At 42.2% G+C, this 23,883-nt stretch overlaps 1 protein-coding gene across 1 annotated transcript in view; it reads right to left on the bottom strand.

Annotated features, from left to right (window-relative positions):
* arid1b (AT rich interactive domain 1B (SWI1-like)) overlaps positions 1-23,883 on the bottom strand; it is a 417,017-nt gene that overhangs the window by 232,706 nt on the left and 160,428 nt on the right. Inside the window, exon 4 of the mRNA XM_034159361.1 lies at positions 9,824-9,928. Within this exon, the coding sequence (XP_034015252.1) occupies positions 9,824-9,928 (105 nt within the window). The remainder of the gene's footprint in view (positions 1-9,823; positions 9,929-23,883) is intronic.

The following is a 23,883-nucleotide window of genomic DNA, read 5'->3' as shown; positions in this document are numbered from 1 at the left end:
AGTGTGAATGAAACCTGGTGTCAGTGCTCAGTATCTGGATCAGGTCTTGGATACAAGAACATGAGTGAAACATAGTCCGGGAATGTGATTTAAATAAAATATGTTCATTTATTTAATAAGCAAAGTTCCTTTTTCAAAGCAGTAATGACGTATAATGTTTTTGAGTATTAAACTACATTTTCAGGTTGATTCATGATTAGAAAGGATCAGTTCCAGAACCACTTTGGCTCATTTCAAATTCTTAAGTGAAATCCAAGGCCAAAACCAAAACCAAGATGACTTGTTCCAGCACATCCAACTGGGAGGAGACCCAGAGGAAGACCTCGGTCACACTGAAGGGATTATATCTCCCAGCTGGCTTGAGAACACCTCGGGATCCCCCGGAAAGAGTTAGGGCCCTTGGCTGAGGACAGGGAAGTGTGGGATGAGCTGGTTTACTGCCACCATGACTTGGACCCGGATAAGCGTCAGAAAATGAATGAATGAATGAATGAATGAATGAATGACTATTTTTCTCTGTTTCTGTAGTGTGAAACAGATGAGCATCTACGATGTCTCCTGGGCGGGGTGTCAGTCAATTGCAGGTTCAGACCCACTTCAGGACAAAACCCTTTAACAGTTGAGTGTAACAAAGAAGGATTTTCATCAAATCTAGGCTTGAGTCTCCCATGTGTCTTCTGATAAACTACAACACTTATCACTTTTGAATGAAAGCTTAAAGTTGACACTACAAACATCTTGATGGTTTAATTTCAACTCCATCGTGGTGGCGCACAGAGGCAAGATGACAAAAACTGCCACTGTCCAAATACTTATGGACCAGACTATAACTGCTGGCAAAGGACAAGCCTTTACAGAGAACAAGGATGAAAACAGTGAGGAGGAACATGTCTCTTCGTCTAGGGTCAGTCCCGGCTCCTCTTTTCTCCCCCCTGTGTCTCTGTGGATGGGGGGCGGCGCCAGTGGAACAGGACTGGTGTTTTTTAACCAGGTTCAGCCCTCTCCATTTCCCCTCAAAGTGTGTCACACACTGTGGGAGCAGGCGTGCACTCATGTGGAGAAGCAAAGTTTTAATATCTGTTGTTCCGGGATTCTTGTGTTATCATGTGGTTTGAACAGCCGGCACCGTTCCCACCGGCAAACCAGTGTGGAACCATCACAAATCCACCACAAGAAACCAGAATATACTTTCAAGCAAATTCCATTTGGTTGGATCTTTGCTGAGTGTCAGAGTTGTGTGAAGCACCTTGAGGCAACTTTGCTGTGATTTGGCGCTATATAAATGAAATAAATTTAATTGAACTGTGTCAGCTGCACGAGGTGTCCCACTAACGGACAATCCTGCAGTCCAAATACGTGACAGTCTGCATCCTCGGAGTCTCTTTAACTTCAGACACTTCGTTCAAACAGAACTGTCACAGTTAAGGTACTCAGTTTGGATCATTTAATTCATCTTAGCCATTGGAGTGATGTTCTATTTTCCACATTCCAGCTTTTACCTCCCAATGGTTCCCAATGCTTTATAATCACAATCCAGACTCTTGGTCCAAGTCTTGACCCAAGGTGTCTGAGGAGGACCAAGTTACAGCGACACTTTACGTCTTCAAATGTGTCAGGAGCATACAGTGGTGAGGGGTAACTCAAAATGATCCAAGTCCACGTCCAGATGATCTTCAGGAAGTGAAGTCACTTGGACCAATAGTTGTTGACACATGTGAATGGACACACAAATGGTATCATTCTCCTCTTTGAAGCTTCAAAGCAGGGCAACAATTAAAATATTTGGGCAGCACTGGGTTGGGACTCTCACAGAAGATCTGGGGTTCAAATCCAAAATGGCCCAGTTCCTTTATGTGTGGAGGTTTTATGCTAAGGGTCACCAACCCCACTCCTGGAGGTCACCCAGTCTCCTCCCACCATGAAATCACAAAGATAGGCTCACAGTCCCTTCATTAACCGTGGTCTAGGTCAGGGGTGGGCATGAAGATCCAGACCAGATAATGCAGGTTTTTCTTGCTGATGTTCTTTGCAGTGATTTGCCTGATGAGCTCTTCCCCTCAACTTACAGTGGACATGGATATATATAAGATATACCTCCTGAATTTTCATGCAGGTGGCTGGTGTGACAGGAGACACAGAGGACAGGGTGACATGCTATGGCAGATCATCCATCTGCCCCCTAATGGGAGCAGTCAAAAAGAGAAGGACTAATCCGGATCAGGGTCCCCAACCTGATCATGCAGAAACTTGCCAGGGATATCCAGACTGGGATCATCCACATGACAATAATGATGTTTATCCCAAAAAGACATTCCGGGATGGTGTGGTCCTGGCAGAGGTCTGCACTCAAGGACTGGTCCCATCCAGATCCAGATATGATACCAAGTTGTGCACAAGCATAAAAGGCCTGGAGAACTTTGACTGCAGATCAAGTCCACCTCCTGAGCGTCTCTGTTTTCAAACTGTGGGGGCGATAAACGCTTCAGACCGGACAAACGTGTGCTCCCAGCTCCAGAGGATCAAAAACATGAACCTGCGTGTGCTTGAAACTGTGTGAATGTTAAATCATTCATGAGGCGAAAATGAAAACAAGCCAGTGAACAAGTGGACAAAATAGCCCGTCTGCATTTTTGATGAAGAAACGTCCTCCGGCTCGCTGTGTCACAATATCTGGGTCTGCGGTGAAACCAAAAAAACTACTGAGGGTTGAGCTTTGCTGCAGCACAGAGGCTGAAACTGACTTCAGATCAGCTGTCGAAATGGGCTCACAGGAAGCTGCTGCTGTGACTGTTCTCAGAACAGTCAGCAAGGTCCAGAAACCATCTGGTCTCTGAGCACTGCCTCCTACTCTCCCTCCACTTCCTGCAAAATAACTAAATCCTGAAGCCAAAGACGCAACACAAAATGATTCTCATTACTGAAAAATCTGGCTATTAATTATTATTATTATTATTATTATTTATTTTATAAAATGTGCTCTAACACTGAGAAATGTTTTAAATGTTTAACTGGTGATGCAACAGTCAAAAGTTGCACTTTGCCCATTTTCTGCATTCACGACCACAGAAGCCTGTAATTCCTTCAGAAAAGTCATGATGATGGATTGATAAATGCTGCGAAATATTAGCATTTCTTGGAAAAACAAATCCAGTGTTGCATAACATAATTTCTTATAACATTTAACAACCACTCCATCTCTTTCTTCAGCCATGTATTGAGAATGTCATGTAACTTGTAATAGCAGAAAAAGTCTTTCTAATCTCCCTGAAAACCACCTCACGTAAGCGTTAAAAACCTTTTGGTGACATTTAAAAGGGTTTTTATTTTATTTATTTATTTTTTTAAGTGCACTTCTTCCATTAACTGTATTTTCAATACACAACATCAAACTGAGCAAATTGAAGAATTAAAGAACCTACTGTCCAATAGTTTTGGACCTGACTGCCCAAGTATCTCTTTTTTGTTGTTTTTGACTGATGTGGTGCTTCAAAGTTAAAGAATCTCAACCTGTCTTTCCTCATTGTACAGCGTATAATTGACAGACTTACGTGATGATGTTTACTGTTTTTAAGTACTGTATTTTCTAGAGTATAAATAGCACCTTTTTTCAGTATTGTCAGCTCATTAATTTGGGATTTTTGTGCATTGCTGTACTTAGATTAGATTAGATTAGATTAGATAGAACTTTATTGATCCCTTGGGAAGACTCCGTCAGGGAAACTGAGGTTCCAGCAGCATTGTATAGCTGCACACCGGGTAAGAAGCACACAGAGTATCAAAAGTGAAAAAAGAAAAACAGTTTGCAAATATAAATATAAATACAAATACACAATATAAATACCAGATCAATACTGGTTTACTGGCTACTAGTGTTCCTCTCATTCTCATTCCCAACCTCTGTCTTCCTGTTACTCCTGACTTCTAATTATTGGTATTATCCTTTTGTTTTTGTACTTTATTTTGTTTAGTGCTTTGACTCCTGTGAAATTCCTGTATAAATAGTTACTGTATTATTATTATGAATAACAAATTTGTGGTTTTTCGGTATATAAGTCGGACCTGAGTATAAGATGCAGGGCCTCTGAAACTAGTTTAAAAAAGCAACCTATACTCTGGAAAATATGGGAATCACACTTGCACAGGTTACATACCCAGGTGTTTTGCCAAAGCCGAGGAAAAAACGAGTGGTGTATGTTCCTGACTTGGCCTCCTCTCATCCTTCACCTCCTCTCTCTGTGTTTCTTCCGTTTCCTACCTCCTACCTGCGTGCACTAATGTGCTGACTGACGTGAGCCGTGCTGCCTGTCGTCCTGCCCGGGGACTCTAAAACAAAACCCAGCGGTGGGGAAAGAAGCGTGCTCCGTACAGGCAGGCTGACTGACACGCTGTGTTAGTCGGGAAGAAGAGGGGGTGTCTCCAGCAGCGACCTGTCAATCACTCATTGACCTAACACACCGAAAAACAGAGGAGGGTAAAGTGGACAGGAGTGAGAGAGACAGTGAGGGAGAGGTGGTTGTTCTGGATTTTTTTCCTTTTAGTCTGATGAAAGATGAGTCAAAGAGCAGCAAATGAGCAACGGAAAATCTACAGGAATATTTTCCAAGTGCATGCTGGTGTGGAAAAAAAAAATGCACAGCTGCTGAAACCTCACAGTCAGAATTCAGCATCCCTCACCCTGAACAAGTGACAAAAAGATAACCACGTTTCACTTCATCGCTTCACACCCTGTCTTCCCGTCCCCCGTGTCACCTCGTCCTCCCACTGCCAGCTCTCTCTCTCTCTCTCTCTCTCTCTCTCTCTGACTTTCCACATGGCTGGCCATCCTCTGCTATGTCCCGGAAGATGGGAGGCTGCACAGGAGCTTGGCAGGCTGTCAGGAGTGTGCCGGAGAGCAGGGAACATGTAGTGACTGGAACAGGGGCTGGGGAAGGGGAGTGCAGAAGGTATGAAAGCTCTGGTTCGTCACCTCGATGTGACACTGGGGGGCAGCGGTCGGGATGAGCAAGAAAACACAAAGCTTTTTACTCTTCTTCTGTTCCTGCATTCAGGAAACCTCACAGGTCACGTGCCTGATTGCAGAACTTGACTGTTGACATCTTGATTTTTTTGGTTTTGAAACCTGATGCGTCTCGCGTGGTATTCTTGATCTCGCTAATGGCTGTGATACAGTTTTTTGTTCTCTCATTCATCACTCATATCGTCTTCCTGAGCAGATTCTGATGACCCCGCTCTGCTGAAGTGGCAGTGATCTGGACGTCATATAGTCCCAGGTAGCGCACTGTTTGCATTGCCACTTTTACATACCGCCATAGGGGGCGCAATACATGTTTTTGCCTGAATTTTCTGAGGTTGACGACAAACACATTTCCAGCTCTGGCTCCTTTGTAATCCGCTGGGTAGTCAGAAACACAAAGTAGTAATAAATATATACCCTGAAACACAAGTGAATCCCGCTGGTTCTACTTCTCACGTGTTCGCACACAACAGCCCCGTCCAACCTCGTTCAGCTGTCTGGCGCTGCTCTGGTTTCACAGCTTTTCATTTGTAAACGAAGTCTTTATCTCCATTCCATACCTCCAAATTCTATGAGTTCCTCATGACGGTCAGTAAACATTCGCTAGTTGTCACGTTAATGTCACTTGAATCTTTCATTTGTTCATCTGCAGTCAATAAGCAGCACAAGCTGACACAAACGTCTGGTGGCCATTTCAAGTCCCGTGTCCACATTACAGCTCTCCCGTTGAGACTGCGAACACATCCATCCGCTGTTGACACCCGCAGTTACTTTCTCTCCAACTCTGTGGTCACACTTTTCCAAAGTGGGATAAACTTCTCCAATTTTTTCACAAGACTCGCCGGCTCCCAGCATAGTTTTTCACTGCAAGGAACGTCCTTTCCAGCAAGAACGTTTTTCAGCTGTGGGACTGTCATATTCCAGAAAAACACATGGTCCACCAGACTGGAAGTGCATTTATACAGCTAACCAAAAAAACAAACAACCAAAAAAATAAAAGTTGAAGATGCAGTGCATTCTAGTTCAGTTTTCCCTGTATTTTGCAGGGAGAATTTTGGAGGAAGATGAAAAGCTGCCTAATGACTGTGAAGAATGAAGATGAAAAAGGGAGGCATGCACCAACAGCCACCCCCCCAAGAGCTGCTTTTTTTAAATAAAGTAACAGCTTTTTCAATGTCCATATATTTGTGGACCAAACTGTAAGCTGTTGGTGGTGTGTGTTAGTGTAATCTGGAGAATTTTTAACTTAACGGTGCCACAGAGGCCGTATCTCCAGCACATTACCTTTTCAAAGTGCCGCGGGGCGTTACGACAAGCGTTTGTGATAAGTCACTAAAGCACTTTTCCCTTTGGTCCGCCTTCAAAAATCCCGCCACATCACACAGCAGACTCGCCCCAAAACAACAACATGACGCTGTGCCGACCCGCGGCCCCTCCCTCCTGACAGCGAGTGAGACGACAGCAGCTTCAGATCTGACATCAAACGCTGGCGAGAGAGTGGGGAGGGGGTGGGGGGGATAAAAAAAACGGTTACATCTCTGCCGTGACAGCTTGCTGGAAGAGACTGGCGAACGCTGAGCAATTTCTCTCTCTAACTATCACCCGCTCTCTGTGCCGAGCGGTCTCATCAAAACTTGCCGGCGATTAGGATCTCTGCGAGCCACGCGCTTTGGATAGGATGTGAAAACACACGGAGGAACCCAAAGGGCTGAAACGTGGCGATTAAAGTGGTGAGGGAATATGATGGTGAAAGTGGTGGTTCAAATAGATCAGCCACCGCCGTGGCGGGGGCTGCTTGCGTCGCTTTGCTCTCGCTCGCTCCGGATCCACACACTGATGAATCAAGGCCATTTCTCATTATATCACCAGCAAGGGAGTAAAAAAAAAACGTTCATGATGCGACTTTAGAGAGAAAGACGGAAAGGAAGAAGGGACGGGGTAAAGGGTGAGGGGAAGAGGGTACCAAAAAAAGAAAGCAGAGATGCATCATGGTGGATTATTAGTGTGTCATGAAGGAAAAACACAACGAGGATGTGTTGAGGAATAACTCAAGTGATGCACGATATTTATGCCGCATTTCAGTTACCTTGGAAGTCGTGATGGTGAGTGACATCGCACCCAAGAAAAAAGTCCACAGAACCCCACAATTTGAATAATAAGCTGGAGTGTAGAGTATGATGAAAATATTCATTCAGTCATTCATTTTCTGCTAATTATGTGGGCAGCTCATTCCATACTTCCCCATCCTTGTACAAGTCCTCTAACAGATCCCAAGGCATTCCAAAGACAACTGGGAGATGTATTCACTCCACCATGTCCCGGGTTTTCCCCGGAACCGCCATCTAGTTGGATGTGCTTGGAAGATGTCCTGAGTGAGACGACCAGGAAACGACAAAACTATATGCGGTCCAAGAAAGAGACCTCATCAAAGAGGAAATACGGCGCAAACATTCCAGTAGTGTTTTGATTTCACAACATCTACCGAGTTCCCCAGTGTTAGTGGGAAGAGTTCATAAACAACACGTTACACTGTCCAGCAGTACGGCAGTATTGTGTGTACGATTTATTAAATTGGACACAAAAATGAAAAAAAAAAAACTACCACTTTCATCAATGTTGATGCTCAGAGCGGTCATCCTGGATTGGGAACTTGGGGTATGCCGGGTTCCAGTGAGTTGTAATTCAAACTTAAGGGGGGTAACTGGAAAATTATGACCTCTGAGTCCAAATAGAATGGACCATTAGCCGCGAGATCTTGTCAAGTCAGGTGTAGTTCAGTTTAACCACCAGAAGACGGCAGTGCAGCTCAGTGTATTTACTGAATAAGACCTGTGTGGCAGTTTTCCTCTTGGATTGCACATTTATCCTTTGGAAGAAAAAAAATCTAACAGTGGGCGGCACCTGTTGTTATACAAATGCCTTTATTTTGTAAACATGTTCCCTGCTGGTCATTTTCTTGACTTGTCCAGTATGAAGGGTCAAAGTGATCAAAATTAATTGAAATATTGAATGTGGTAAATATGAACGCAGTAAAACATAGATTGTGGTAAAAATTAAAGCAGTAAAACTTTGAATGTGGTGAAAATGAAAGCAGTAAAACAATTAATGTGGTTAAAAGTGAAAGCAGTAAATATTGAATGTGGTTAAAAAATCAAAAGGGTAAAACTGGACTTGATAAAAATGGAAGGTGTGAAGTACTAAACATGAAAATGAGTGATGTAAAAAAACAACATCTGATTAATATTGCCCCTATGAAAATTAGAATCGTTAAATTTGGATGCCATTAAAATCACATTATGGTAAATATTAATCTTATAAATATTATGTCTTAAAAATATAACATTGGCTAATTTAATTCACTGCCTCGATTTTAGTACCTCTACTTTACCCACTTCAATTGTATCATTTGCTGTACTCGATTTAATGTTGAATGTTTTCATTCACTGCCTCAATTTTAGCAGGTCCACTTTACCCACTTCAGTTTTCTCATTCACTGCGTCACCTGTGCAATTTTGCTCACTTCCGGTGGATCGGAATACGGCAGCAGCCACTGTTGCGCATGTCACTGACCGCGGGTTGGCGCCATTGGGAGTCGCAGGCGAAGAGCGCCCAAATCTAAAAGCGCTTTTCTACTTCACAAAAGTAGCACTACTCGGCTCGACTCTACTCGTTTTTTTTGCTTTTCTATTAGGGTTAATACCTGGTACCGAGTGCTTTTTTTAGTACCTGCTCAGGAGCGGTTCCAAGCGAGCCGAGCCGATACTAAAATGTAACGTCAACAGGCTGCTGGCCACTGATTGGTCAGAGAATGTCACTGGATGAGTCACGAGCGTGCCGTCCGAGATGAGAATCAAACTCGCCATTTTTAAATAGTCACAGCGGCGTTACAGAAACCGTTTTTTTTTTACTCGCACTGGTCCGTGGATGAGTTGCGGACATTTGTGTTTAGTGGTGGAGGAGAGAATACAGAGAGGTGGATGAAGCGACCCGAAATGAGAAAATCTCCCAGTCTTTGGCCGCGCTCGGCTCACTCAATATTTCAATTAATTTTGATCACTTTGACCCTTCATAGTCCAGCTCCTAAGATAGTGCATAAATAATTAAGCTAATAATCAGAGTACTTAGCGATAACCTCCTTTCAGTGATGGAAAGAAAAATTCTAATTGTGCATCTGTCATGAGATCAGATGAAACCGTCTGCAGCACCATCAGTTTTGTGCTTTTCTGGGAAAAATAAACAATAAAAATAGAGCAGACAATGTTGATCGTGTGTGCTTTATAGCATTGTAGCAGTTAGTAGCTCACCTAGTCCAATTATAAACCACAGGAATCCCGGGTTGAAAGTCCCAGTGTCTCTTCTGAAAAAGCAACATGTGTGAAAATATTCCACCTGAAATATTCCTCCTCCACTAAAATCAAACAACAGTTATCCGATTATTAGTGCCAATGTTTGCTACATCTGCAGACTGTTTATTGAACACCTGTGAGTAGAAGTCAGGAACAAACTACGGTTTCTCCAAAAACCTGAAGAGCAGAAATCTTCCCTCCTTCATGTGAATCTGAAACTCCTCCCATCAACCTGCTTCATAAGTCACAGCTCAGCAAAGTGCATGAAACCGTGTGCCTGCATGCCTTTGCAACAATGTCGGCGCACGCGCTTTTCAGTGCATGTGGCGTCATGCACTGATGCTGAGGCACCACGTGCACTGAACCGTGCACCAGCACAGACAAGGTACAAAACATTAGAAAAGACAGTGGGCCTAATGTGGGACCATGTCTCGGCTTATTGGCAGAGGGAACTGTCACTCACTGGCAGACTGGAGGGGCGGTCCTGGGAGACACCATCCTCACCAGTAGACTTCCCAGAGTTCCCTGGTGCGGGACCCCTGGTACTATAACTCTCCTTCTGTGGTTCCTAGAAACACAAAGAGACATTTTAGATTTGGACGGACAAAGAAAGCTTTTGTTGTTGTTTTTAAACAAAATTCCACATTCTATCAATGATCTGAATTTGACATTTTAACGTTTTAACTGAATATGTGAATTCAAAAAAAGAATTTCACTTTAATTCTGTTTAAAAAACAGAATTAGTTTCCAAAGTGTCACCTAATAAATAAATTCTTTCTGTTTCATTTACACCAGTGTCTTCATTATTTGTGATTTCTTTATAAATGTGTGGGACAGTGGCGGCTCCAGGGGGACAACATATGCAAATGTGCAGATATGCATTTTAATGGAGTATCAAGTCACTCCTACATACACAATTAAAAGAAAACTAAAACTAGCAATAGTGATTATTACAACCACCTTTATGCCAGGGAAACTACACAGCTAACAACAGACGGCACAGTCAGAAGAGAGGCCAGTCTCCTTTTCACCCCTATTGCACAGGGTGCCATTCTACTATGATTGCTCATGACCCCAAAAAAGTACAAGAACAGGATGAAACAGCTTAATCCGGCTTGCCTCCTAACAGGCTGGCTTATAAAGTGTAGACCTGGCAACTAGCTGGCTTATAAATCGCACAGCCAGCAATTTGCCTGAAAACGAAAGTAAGGAGCTACGCTCTTGGCCAGAACCGCAACAAATACGGCTTCTGCTTCAAAGTTTTAGCCCGATGGAGGAAGAAGTTTCAAGCCGCACTCACTGGGAAGACCCCATTTAAAGACATTTTTGAAGACATGATTGAAGCTGTTAAGACTTCGAACACCTGGAAGTTACCATGCACTAGCGATGATGTGGCTAATCGGGATGAATTTTTTTTGAAGAGTTTGAAAATTTCACCCCGATTTCAAAACTGGTGCAGATGATGGCTGTTACTACTACGTATACCAAGTGTGTTCAAGATTGACAAAGATGGATCAAGAAGTTACTATGATGCTTCAAAACAGGCCCCGATTTGTTATTCGGGATGAAACAGGAAGGAACGGGGCTCTAACTCTACATTTTGTTTTGCTTAAATATTACTGCACTATGTCCTCTTTTTGTGAGAAATTAATATTTTCAGTTTTCGAGCCTTACAAGAGACCTCACCTAGAGCAACCACATTTGTTTTTGTTGTTGGGGTATCCCCATGACATCAATGGAAATTCCCCAAAACATTTGCTTACTTGCTACAGAGGGAATCGCTGGGGCTATATGTGAACAGGGTATCAATAGAAGGTCTATGTACTATAAAACTAGGTATGCACAACTAGGTCTAGACTCAAACTGTGTTCTTTACCTTCCATTATAACCTCATATAGATATACAGGACCTGAGGCCCGTCTAGTTGGTGCTAATCCTCAGATTCCACAGTGTGAAGTGGCTGAGAGTCAATGACTCCCCATGGATGCGTCTTCTGTCCATCATAGAACCTCTCCAGCCAAGCCCAGTACCCATTTATAACTGGGTGGACTGGAATGATGCAGGTGAAGCATCTTGTCCAAGGACAGCATGACACGGTCACACCTGGAATTGTAGCCTGATCTATAGGTTGGTAGTCCATCTCCCAGACCACAGAGGCACTTCCTCTACATCTTATGTTATTTTAAATTCAATTCAATTTATTTATGTAGCGCCAAATCAGTCCACTCAGGGTTCTGAAATGTTGTGTGTGGGCTCAGTTTGCACAGAACCAACTGAACAAAGACACAAAGCCCAAGATAAAACCACATAAACAGCAACAGAGTGCATGAAACAGACGCCAACCAAATCCCGGCCTAACGACCTGCTAATCCTGCACAAAGGCACACGTACAGTCCTATTGTTCAATCAAAATCATTTTCTTTCTCTCTGTAATCACAATCCGATCTAGTGTAAACCAATTTTCTCCCCATTGTCGGAGGTGCTGCCCTCTCCCTCCTTCCCGCTGTCATATTTTCCCTCCTCATAGTCCGTGGAGGTCGTCCCTCCATCATGTTAACCGTCTGCAGCACAATAGCAACTTAAAGAGCTCTGAGTGGTGGGATTAGTGATAACTGATCGGCCAGACACAGACAGAAAGAGAGAGATGGGGGGGAGATGGAGCTTTTCGTACACGCACACGGGGCACGATTTACACACCGTTTACATCACACACTTTAATTTCGAAATCAATTCTTCCCTGCAGTTTGATTTTGGGAGCTGTTGTGTGATTATAATGCAGCAGGTCGGCTATATTACTGTCAGTGAGGTGATAGAATTTTATCGCTGAAGATTATCAGCGAGAGACGTGAAACCAATCTGTCATCACAACATTTAACGTGCGCAACGGCTGTCTGATACCAGTTCAATATGTTTGGAACTTCTGATTAAAATCTGGAAATTCACAGAGAACAGAAAGGGTTTGCCAAAATATGACACAGAAAAAATGTTCATGTCTTCAGCTACTGATGAAAAAGAAAAAGTTATTCATGATCTTAAATAGGATGCAGTCATACATGTTGATGGAGATTTAAATGATTAACCACTTAAAATTACTTAAGCAATAATTCTAAACATGCAAAAATAAATGCATGAATAAATAAAATAAATAAAAACCCTTTAATTCAAGAATATTTTGGATATATTTATTATTTTATATTAAACACATATTTATTATTTTATTATTATATTTATATTTATTATATGTATTATTTTATAATAAATGAATAAGCAAACCTACAACATGCATATAAATGCATGTTGTGAAAAGGTTTAAGCCACCCTGATACACACAACATTCCATTATTTGATTTTTTTTTTTTCTCCTTTCAGTAGGTTAAAATAAAATCAATGTGTTAAAATATTCTAGATTCTAACTAAAACTTAGAATTCTAGATTCTAACTAAAACTTTTAATATATGTTTAATATTTTTTGACCTCATTACTTTGCAGAATCTAATATTTAACAAGTTGCAAACCTCATTTTCAAAACAGCAACAACAACAACAACAACAGCATATGTATTTTTAAATATATACAGTGAATCTGGAAAGCATTCACAGCATTTCATTTTTTCCACATTTTGCTATGTTACAGCTTTATTCCAAAATGGAGTAAATAAAAAAATTTTTCTTCGCAAAATTCTACTCACAACACCCCATAATGACGATGGGATTTTTTTTTTAATTTTTGTTAGTTCATTAAAAAACAAAATACTAATAAATCACATGAACATAAGCATTCACACCCTTTGATCAATACTTGGTTGATGCACCTTTTGCAGCAATTACAGCCTCAGGTCTTCTTGAATATGATGCCACAAGCTTGGTGCACCTATCTTTGGGCAGTTTGGTCCATTCCTCTTTGCAGCACCTCTCAAGCTCCATCAGGTTGGATGGGGAGCGTCGGTGCACAGACATTTTCAGCTCTCTCCAGAGATGTTCAGTCGGATTCAGGTCTAGGCTCTGGTTTGGCCACTCAAAGACATTTACAGAGTTGTCCTGAAGCCACTCCTTTGATATCTTGGCTGTGTGTTTAGGGTCATTGTCCTGCTGAAAGATGAGCCGTCACCCTAGTCTGAGGTCAAGAGCGCTCTGGAGCAGGTTTTCATCCACGATGACTCTGTATATTTCTGCATCCATCTTTCCCTCAATCCTGACTAGTCTCCCAGTTCCTGCTGCTGTAGGGATGGTGCCTGGTTTCCTCCAAACATGAGAGTTCTATCTTTGTCTGTTCCGAACAGAGAATTTTGTTTCTCATGGTCTGAGAGTCCTTCAGGTACCATTTGGCAAACTCCTGGTGGGCTGCCATGTGCCTTTTACTCTGGAGTTCTTGGTCACCTCCCTGAGTAAGGTCCTTCTCCCCCGATCGCTCAGTTTAGACGGGTGGCCAGCTCTAGGAAGAGTCTTGGTGGATCTGAACTTCTTCCATTTACAGATGATGGAGGCCACTCTGCTCACTTGGACCTTCAAAGCAGTAGAAATGTTTCTGTAACCTTTCCCAGATTTGTGCCTCAAGACAATCTGACAATTTCTGGAGCTTCTTCGGGAGTTTACTGGAGTCTTGCTAACCGTTGTTTACATCCCACTGGATGCTAATGCTAGCTCGGCCCTCAGACTTTTACACAGCAACATCAGCCTACAACTGAACTGACATCCGAAAGCAGTGCAATTCGCTTCCAAGGCCAACAGGTCAACAGAGGATGCTGTGACCGCTGCCCTCCACACCAGGCTGACCCACCTGGAGCAACAGTGCAACTACACCTGTCTTCTCGTCGTGGACTATAGTTCAGCATTCAATACCATCCTCCCCCATGGCCTCGTGAGGAAACTGCTGAACCTCGGTCTACTTCATTCCACATGTCTTTGGATTAAGGACTTTCTGTCAGATCACTCACAGAGACTCAGGATTGGCCCCCACATATCCACAGCTCTCACACATGGAGAGCATCCTCACATACTGCCTCTGTACGTGGTTTGCCAGCTGCACGGGGCAACCAGGAAAGAGCTCCAGAGGGTTACCAAAATGGCAGAGAAGATCAGTGGATGCCCTCTACACACACTGGGGGACCTTCATGGCTCTTACTGTCTCAGGAGAGCCAACACCATCCTAAAGGACTCATCTCAACTTGGACACTCTCTGTTTGAGCTACTGCCATCCGGCAGACGGTACAGGACCATTAAAACAAGAAAAAATAGACTGAAAAACAGTTTCTACCCAACTGCTGTCAGAGCTTTGAATGCCACTGGAACCAAATAGCCAGGTCACATAACGCACTTGAAATGTGTGCAATATTTGTTAATGTGCAGTATCCACTGTCATATGTGCAATATCCAGTTTCTAATATTTGTTTTTAATTTACGCTCTGAACATACCTGTTTCTTTCTGTTACATTTGATGTTTATTTTCTTCTAAGTCTTTTAAGATCTTTAAGTCTACATGTGGTTTACTCAGGTTTATATTTGCACTTTTTGTTGTACTTGTTAGAAGGACAAAGAATCTGAATCTGAATCCTGTCTCGGAGGTCTACAGACAATTCATTTGGCTTCATGCTTGGTTTGTGCTCTGACTGTCAACTGTGGGACCTTATATGTAGACAGTTGTGAGTCTTTCCAAATCATGTCCAATCAACTGAATTGACCCCAGGTGGACCCAGCTGTAGAAACATCGCAAGGATGACCAGTGGAAACAGGAGGCACCTGAGCTCAGTTTTGAGCTTCATGGTAAAGGCTGTGAATACTTATGTAGATGTGATTTCTTAGTTTTTTATTCATAATAAATTTGCAAAAATCTTAAAAAAAACCAATTAACATTCAAGCTGCAATGATTAATCACTGCATTGATAACTGACTGCTAATTTAATCACCAAGTATTTTCATAATAATTGTTTTGAGTAACTTTTTTGACGAAAGAAAGAAAAGTCCAAATTGTCAGCGGTCAGTTTCTTCCACAGGAATTTTTTTTTTTTTTTGGTTTCTTTATTAATACGTTCTTTCCGCATCTCAGACAGTTAACTGAATACGTTTGGATTGTGGAGAAAAGAAGATGTTTTGAGGACGTTATCTTGGGGTTTGGGGATTTTTAGGACATTTTATGACATTTTATGATGCAAACAAGTATGTGACAGATTAATTGTTAATAAAAATAATCTGTTTCACCCTCATTTCACAGCTTTTTTAGGTCTGAGGAAGAGAAAATGTGTCTAAAACTGTTGCACAGAGCTGCACGCAGACGTTGCAACATAATTGCCCTCAAACAGAAACTTAGTTTAAATGAAACTGAGTTTAAGCAACAGACATCATGTGCTCATCTTCAGGGGCCCCTCGGGCCCGTTTGGAGTCGACCGTTGAAAACAGAAACACACCTCCATGCACCTCCACAGGTGAAGAGAGGAACAGGAAGGGAGATTTTTAACAGTCGCTCGCTCAGAACAGCAGCTGCTGACCCGAGTCCAATATTTACTCAGGCGTGTGAGCGTGCCGAGTGCGCACACGAGGGGATTTCCCTTTTTAAGTGGGTCAAAGTGAGGCCGGCCTCGTGCTGCTGTTTACGCTCACGTTCTTACATCATCGCTGTCGGCTGGAATCAGGGCGGTGAGCACGAGAACAAAACACAGACAGGACCAGAGATGTGACAGAGTCCATGTGCCAAGGAGCTCAGAAACCAGGCCCAGGAACCCTCAGTGGCGGAGGAACCACAGAAACACCCCTCAGGGTGTCCAGGAGCAGAGCAAGAAACAAAAGCCTGGACTCTGCAAAAACCAGATCATTTGTGAAAGTTGCAGTTTTCCCAGTGTTGACCTATATAGGTGGACACCAGACCGACACCCCAGCTCATTTCAGCACACAGATATACAGTGGCCAAGAGGGGCCACAACACAAGCAAATACAATAAAACCACTGAATCAATTCAACAACAGGCAGTTGCTTCAAAAACATCATGCAAATCGAAAAAAGAGAGAAGCTTACTCAGCTGGAGAACACAAACAAATACAACATGCAACGGTTTAATCTGAAAATGCAAATACGCACAATGCACCCAAAAACAAAGAAGCACACAACACAAAGCAAGTATGAAGAAGACAAAAAGAGCTTTCTGCCTGATTTCAACTGGTCAGTGCACTGAAAATAAGATCATAAAATGTGAAAATATAAGTACCTTAAAGGGTAAACTAATCAATCAAGTTAATAAATAAACTTACTCAGCTCTGCTGATCAGACAGAGAAAGAGATCACAGAGTTAAAGTCCCTTAGGTGGAAACCTCTTTCTGAGTTGTTCATACTTTTATTATGTTGAGGAGCTTTGCAGCCCATTTTCTGGGTGTGTGAATTTGCAGCAGAAACATTATCAAATTCAACCGTTTCATTTACTGCCGGTTATATTTCTTTGTACTGTCTGTTTGCAAATATTTTCTCAACTTGCAAGATGCTTTTTGATGCAAAAACCTGTTGTTGAACTGATGCATTTTTTTGCATTTCTTTTTTTTCTGCATTTGCTGGTGTTGTCACCTTTCTCAGCCACCATACATGCAAAACCAATCACGCTTGCTCCTAATTTCCACCAAGCGTCCAGCAGGTGGCAGACGGGTCTATGGATTATTACATAAGTAAAGCAAAGTTGCTTTTTGGATTTAATTTGTGCATCAAAGTTTACCAACATCTAACTGGTTCATAATCACGATATACCCTTTTTCTATGGTGAGTTGCATCCTGACAGTGTTTACCATTTTGAGTTATTTTAACAAACTGGATCAAATTCATTGTACAATGACAATAAAGACTATTCTATTCTATTCTATTCTATTCTATTCTAATGAACTCATTCATTGCATTTTGCAGAGTGCATGTATACACGCAGTCTGCTCTCACACTTCCTTTTCTGTAAATCATTCTAAATTTATTGGCATCTTTTCCACAGACAAACCTAAATATTGTTTGTTCAGGAACACTTATCTTTTTCCATGTTAAAATTCAAATAATAATAAAGACTTTATATATCCTGGTTCCGCCCCCTTTTTTTGCACAATCCCCTTCCAGGATGCAACGTTTTGTATTCCCCATCCAATACAAACTCCTCATCAGCATTCATGGAAATCGGATGATTAGTAAAACCGCGAGCAAGCCGACAAACGTGGCAGGTGAAAACAAAAGCACCTTGGCGGCGGTAATAAAAGACAGAACATCAGGCACAAATGGAGGAGTGCTGCGAGTGCATCCTTTCATTTGAGTTTTTTTTCCAGTCCATTGTCTCAAAATCCCATTTCCCAGTTAATTTAGAAGCTTCTAAAATACACTCCACTGCCGTACCTTAAGCCTTAGGCCACAGCTAATCCTGTCTTCACACGCACGCTCCTTCATCCTCCTCGCTTTTCAAAAGACTTCATCTTGGCATAGTGGCAGCAAATGAAGGATATTGAAGGCGAGCGTTTGAAGTACATGAGGGAACGCAGGAATCAAACTGAGAGTTAAATGCTATTAGACAGCTGTGTGGAGAGGCAGTGTAATATTAGATTTGATTGAATAGATGACTGCTGAATGTGCTGTAATATATAGAGCCGAAGCGAGGCTTTACGCGGGCGTAAATCAATATTGTAGTGCCACGTTAATCCCAACCACTCAAGATCGGGAGTGAGAAACGCTATCGTGTTGATATTCTGCACGTTCACAATACGAAACACTCCTTCATATTTGTCAAGGACGTCTTGGTGGCTTCCCTCAGTTCATGTACGGTCATTCAGTTTTTGAGGTCAGCCTGCTTCAGACAGACTTTATTTAAATCAATCTTAGATTCAGTCAAAGGTGGTGGATAAACTCAGTGAATCATCTTCTCATAGCACAGGTCACAGGTCTGAGGTCAAGGTCAAATAAGAGGCCACTGTTTCATATCCATGGTCATGTCTTCAGAAAGTAAAGAGCAATTTCGATCAAACTGGGTGGATAAAATCAGGGGACGATCTTCTCACAACACAGGTCATGTCAACCTCACAGGTCAAGGTCAAACCAGAGGTCATCATCTAAAATATATTAATGACCATATCTCAGGAATGAGGTTAGATTTTGAAATGAAATGTTTTCTGCATAGATATCTGCTCTCCTCCGACCAACAAATTTATCTGACCTCTGACCTGAATGACATCACCTGACAATGTCCAGTGAAGTCTATAAATGAATAAAGTGGCAGTGATGCACTGCAGTTATCCAGAGGTGCCATAAAAACACAGAGCAGCACATGAAACAAGTTCATCAAAATATCATTTCTATTACTTTTCACAGATAAAATCCACCAATATGCATTTTCTGACCTTAAACAAAAATAATGTTGTAGAATTGTTTGTTACATGGTTGAACATATCTATTAAAGTCTGCAACTATCAATAGATTTACTTTAGCTCACAGGTGTATTTGTACCTTCCCAATATAGCGGTCGGGTAAAAGTAAGACCCTTCGGCTGCTCCCTTGTTTTTCACTCAGGGTCACCACAGCAGGTCCAAGGTGGATCTGCAGGCTGATTTGGCACAAGTTTTATGTCAGATGTCCTTCCTGACACAACTCCACATTACATGGAGAAATGAGGCAGGTGTGGAGTTTGAACCAGGTACTTTCCGCACTGAAACCAAGCACAGTAACCACTTGGCCACCACCCCTGTTCCAATACAACAGTAGGGTATTATAAAAACATGCCCCCTGGAGCTAGCTGGTGGTGTTGCAGTCCTAGAACTGAACACCTGGATCGTAAAGCTCCAGGCTCCATCGAAGCTGCTGCTGCAAAATAAAAATCCTTTTGAGCACTTTGACACCCTTTTCCTTCTTCAGTTAAGTCGTCTGTGGCTTTTTTTTTTTTTTTTTTTGGTGGTTGTGCTCCACTCTGTGTGTTTCTAGATGAGGACGGAGGTGAAACTGTTTTGCTTTGCTTGTATGAGTCTGATTGGCTGTCACAGGAGATAAGCAAACAAGCACAACCGCATGTGAGAACATCTGACAGAACGCAGCCAGCAAATTTCACAGCTGTCCAGGTGTCTGGCTTCAGTCGACATTATTTCACATGGCTAAGAGTGATTCTTTTGTTTCATGAGATCACTGATGTTTGTCTCTTTGGTTGGAACCCTCGTTGAAGTGAGTTTTGCGGTGAGGTTGAGGAGCTTTCTCCAGCCTGATCGTCCAGCTCCTCTTGGGGAATCCAACATGTTCCTGGGCCAGATGGGCTACATAATCTGTGAAGTACTTCCTGACAGCTCTTCCTAGCTGAACTTCGAAAGGAATTCATCCAGGAGGCAACCTAAGAAGATCCCCAAACCACCTAACAGACTCAGCAGTGGTTCGACTCTGAATTCTCCCCAGATGTTAGAACTATTGAACCTTTGAGAAAGTTCAACCACCAGCCAAGAAAAAAGCATTTCAGCTGCTCAGGTCCCATTCTTTTCTTTTTTAAAAATCCTGTCACTTCCCCAAGTTTAGAACCATATCAGTGAAGACTGGGTCATAAATCAACTGCTAAATGTAGATACTTGACTTCTGGGTTTTCTCTGGACTCACCACAATTGTTGAGATTTCACAGTAAACATCCTCAATGTTCCACAGATCTAAGTAATTTTAGACTTCTATGAAACAGGTTAACTCATGTTTTCTTTGTTCAACACTTCATTTCTGTGGAATTAGAATATATCAGTAGTGAGTAGGAAGCATGTTGAGACGAGCATGGAGAGGAGGAGATATGCTCTGGAAAGAAGGGGAATTAAGCAGAAGTAAGACAGAGTCCATGGGTATGAATGAGTGGCAGCACAATGGAATAATATGGTTGAAAGGTGAAAAAGAGAGCAGGAAGGCTAGAGTGGGTGAAGAAAAGTGACAAGAGTGATTTATAACAATGATATTTGCAAGAGTGAAAGGGAAGAAGGTAGTGAAACCAGCAATGTTGTGGGGCTTAGAGATGGAGGTGGTTAAGCTGAAAATGGTGTGATTTGCTCTGGAAGTGATGAGGATGGATAGAGAAGGAAAAATGTATCAGAGTCATCACAGGTACAATGATTTAGATTAGATAGAATGTTATTAATCCCTTGGGAAGACTCCCTAAGGGAAATTGGAAAGAGATGGTTTGGATATATATATATATATATACACACTCAACAAAAATATAAACGCAAGACTTTTGGTTTTGCTCCCATTTTGTATGAGATGAACTCAAAGATCTAAAACTTTTTCCACATACACAATATCACCATTTCCCTCAAATATTGTTCACAAACCAGTCTAAATCTGTGATAGTGAGCACTTCTCCTTTGCTGAGATAATCCATCCCACCTCACAGGTGTGCCATATCAAGATGCTGATTAGACACCATGATTAGTGCACAGGTGTGCCTTAGACTGTCCACAATAAAAGTCCACTCTGAAAGGTGCAGTTTTGTTTTATTGGGGGGGGATACCAGTCAGTATCTGGTGTGACCACCATTTGTCTCATGTAGTGCAACACATCTCCTTCGCATAAAGTTGATCAGGTTGTCAATTGTGGCCTGTGGAATGTTGGTTCACTCATCTTCAATGGCTGTGCAAAGTTGCTGGATAATGGCAGGAACTGGTACACGCTGTTGTATACGCTGGTCCAGAGCATCCCAAACATGCTCAATGGGTGACATGTCCGGTGAGTATGCCGGCCATGCAAGAATTGGGACATTTTCAGCTTCCAAGAATTGTGTACAGATCCTTGCAACATGGGGCCGTGCATTATCCTGCTGCAACATGAGGTGATGTTCTTGGATGTATGGCACAACAATGGGCCTCAGGATCTCGTCACGGTATCTCTGTGCATTCAAAATGCCATCAATAAAATGCACCTGTGTTCTTCGTCCATAACAGACGCCTGCCCATACCATAACCCCACCGCCACCATGGGCCACTCGATCCACAACATTGACATCAGAAAACCGCTCACCCACACAACGCCACACACGCTGTCTGCCATCTGCCCTGGACAGTGTGAACCGAGATTCATCCGTGAAGAGAACACCTCTCCAACATGCCAAACGCCAGCGAATGTGAGCATTTGCCCACTCAAGTCGGTTACAATGACGAACTGGAGTCAGGTCGAGACCCGGATGAGGATGACGAGCACGCAGATGAGCTTCCCTGAGACGGTTTCTGACAGTTTGTGCAGAAATTCTTTGGTTATGCAAACCGATTGTTTCAGCAGCTGTCCAAGTGGCTGGTCTCAGATGATCTTGGAGGTGAACATGCTGGATGTGGAGGTCCTGGGCTGGTGTGGTTACACGTGGTCTGCGGTTGTGAGGCTGGTTGGATGTACTGCCAAATTCTCTGAAACGCCTTTGGAGATGGCTTATGGTAGAGAAATGAACATTCAATACACGAGCAACAGCTCTGGTTGACATTCCTGCTGTCAGCATGCCAATTGCACGCTCCCTCAAATCTTGCGACATCTGTGGCATTGTGCTGTGATAAAACTGCACCTTTCAGAGTGGCCTTTTATTGTGGGCAGTCTAAGGCACACGTGTGCACTAATCATGGTGTCTAATCAGCATCTTGATATGGCACACCTGTGAGGTGGGATGGATTATCTCAGCAAAGGAGAAGTGCTCACTATCACAGATTTAGACTGGTTTGTGAACAATATTTGAGGGAAATGGTGATATTGTGTATGTGGAAAAAGTTTTAGATCTTTGAGTTCATCTCATACAAAATGGGAGCAAAACCAAAAGTGTTGTGTTTATATTTTTGTTGAGTATATATATATATATATATATATATATATATATATATATATATATATATATATACACACACACACATATATATACACACATATATATATGTGTGTGTGTATATATATATATATATATATATATATATATATACACACACACATATATACACACATATATATATATATATATATATATATATGGGTGATTCTTTAACTACGGGCACTATTGGCCTTGTAAATGTAATTTCCACCACACCATTGCCTTACAATATAAAGCGCCTTGGGGCAACTGTTTGCTGTGATTTGGCGCTATATACATGTGCTCTGATGTCACTGTTTATCTCCATAGAAACTACCCAAACAATCTTTCATACAAACTGTTTAAAGGGACATTACAGTGTTGTGGTGGAAATTACGGCAATAGTGTAGGACAACTACATTTTGTTTAAAAAAATCACAACAGTTGTATGACATTGAATACCCCAATTATGTTTTGATTATTTTACTGATATTTTATTCAGAGATATTTTAAAACATTAGAAAAAACGTTTCTTTACCATTCATTTTTATCACTGAAGATCAAAAGTCTGGGTGTGGGACAAGCACAAAACGGCAATATCTGTTGCGTGGGCCGCTGAAGAGGAGGTACTGCTGGCCCACCACCACCAGTCGGCGCCCTGCTTGGAGTGCAGGCTTCAAGCATGAGAGGGCACCGAGACAACAGAGAGTGACAGCTGTCACTCATTTACACCAGCTGTCACCAATCACCACCGTCCCTACAAAAGCCGGATTATTACTCCACCTCCTCCCCGAGAAATCAGCTACCGTCTAAGGTAACCTTCTCTGCTGTGATTTTGTTGTATCTAAACATTGTCCTGTGTGCAGCCGTTTTCCTGTGGACTCAGTCTAAAGCTGGATTGGCGGATAGTGGGAGTGCGACGGTCTTCGCCTCTTACTCCATCCAGGGAAGAGACTAACAGGAGCTGCACGGGTGAAATTGTATCTGGAGGTGGAGGTTTTCCCTCCTTGAAGATCTGTATTGAAGGATTACTGGGTGTGTGGATACACACTCACCATTAACTGTTTTCATCTTCTGCCAGCAGTACCAGGGTCTGCAACAGAAGACGGTGACCACCTGGGGACTCAGGACTTGGCGGCTCCGGTGTTCTTCAGGTCGTTGGTGGTGGAAGCTGTGTGGGTCCCAGCTCTTCGATCGTCAGAGGTCTCCTATCTTCGAGCCTGCCCGCACGTCACCTTGTGTTTAATTGGCATTATAGTTTTGTCTGTATCCAGTTGTGCGTTTCACAACATTAAATTGTTACTCTTTGTCTTATCCATTGTCCGTTCATTTGCGCCCCCTGTTGCGGGTCCGTGTTACGACACCTTCCCAACAATATCTGCATATAATGATGCTGAAAAAAGGTGAAAAAGTCATCATAGACTATTAGAACAAATTTCGTAACACACTTTCATTGTAAAGATAACTATAAAACTGTGAAATTTCCCCTTTTTTTCTGTTTTTCATACAATATGATCAAAGGACATAATAAGTGCCCGTAGTCTAAGAATCACCCATATATATATATATATATATATATATATATATATACATATACATATACGTATATACATATGTACATTTACACATATATACGAGGTCTGTCCATAAAGTATCGTACCTTTTTATTTATTTTTTTAACTATATGGATTTGATTCATATGTTTCCAAGTCAGACAAGATTGAACCCTTGTGCGCATGCGTGAGTTTTTCCACG

This window comes from Thalassophryne amazonica, chromosome 19 (assembly GCF_902500255.1).
Source record: "Thalassophryne amazonica chromosome 19, fThaAma1.1, whole genome shotgun sequence".
Taxonomy (NCBI): Eukaryota; Metazoa; Chordata; class Actinopteri; order Batrachoidiformes; family Batrachoididae; genus Thalassophryne; species Thalassophryne amazonica.
This window is presented reverse-complemented; position numbering and strand designations above follow the sequence as displayed.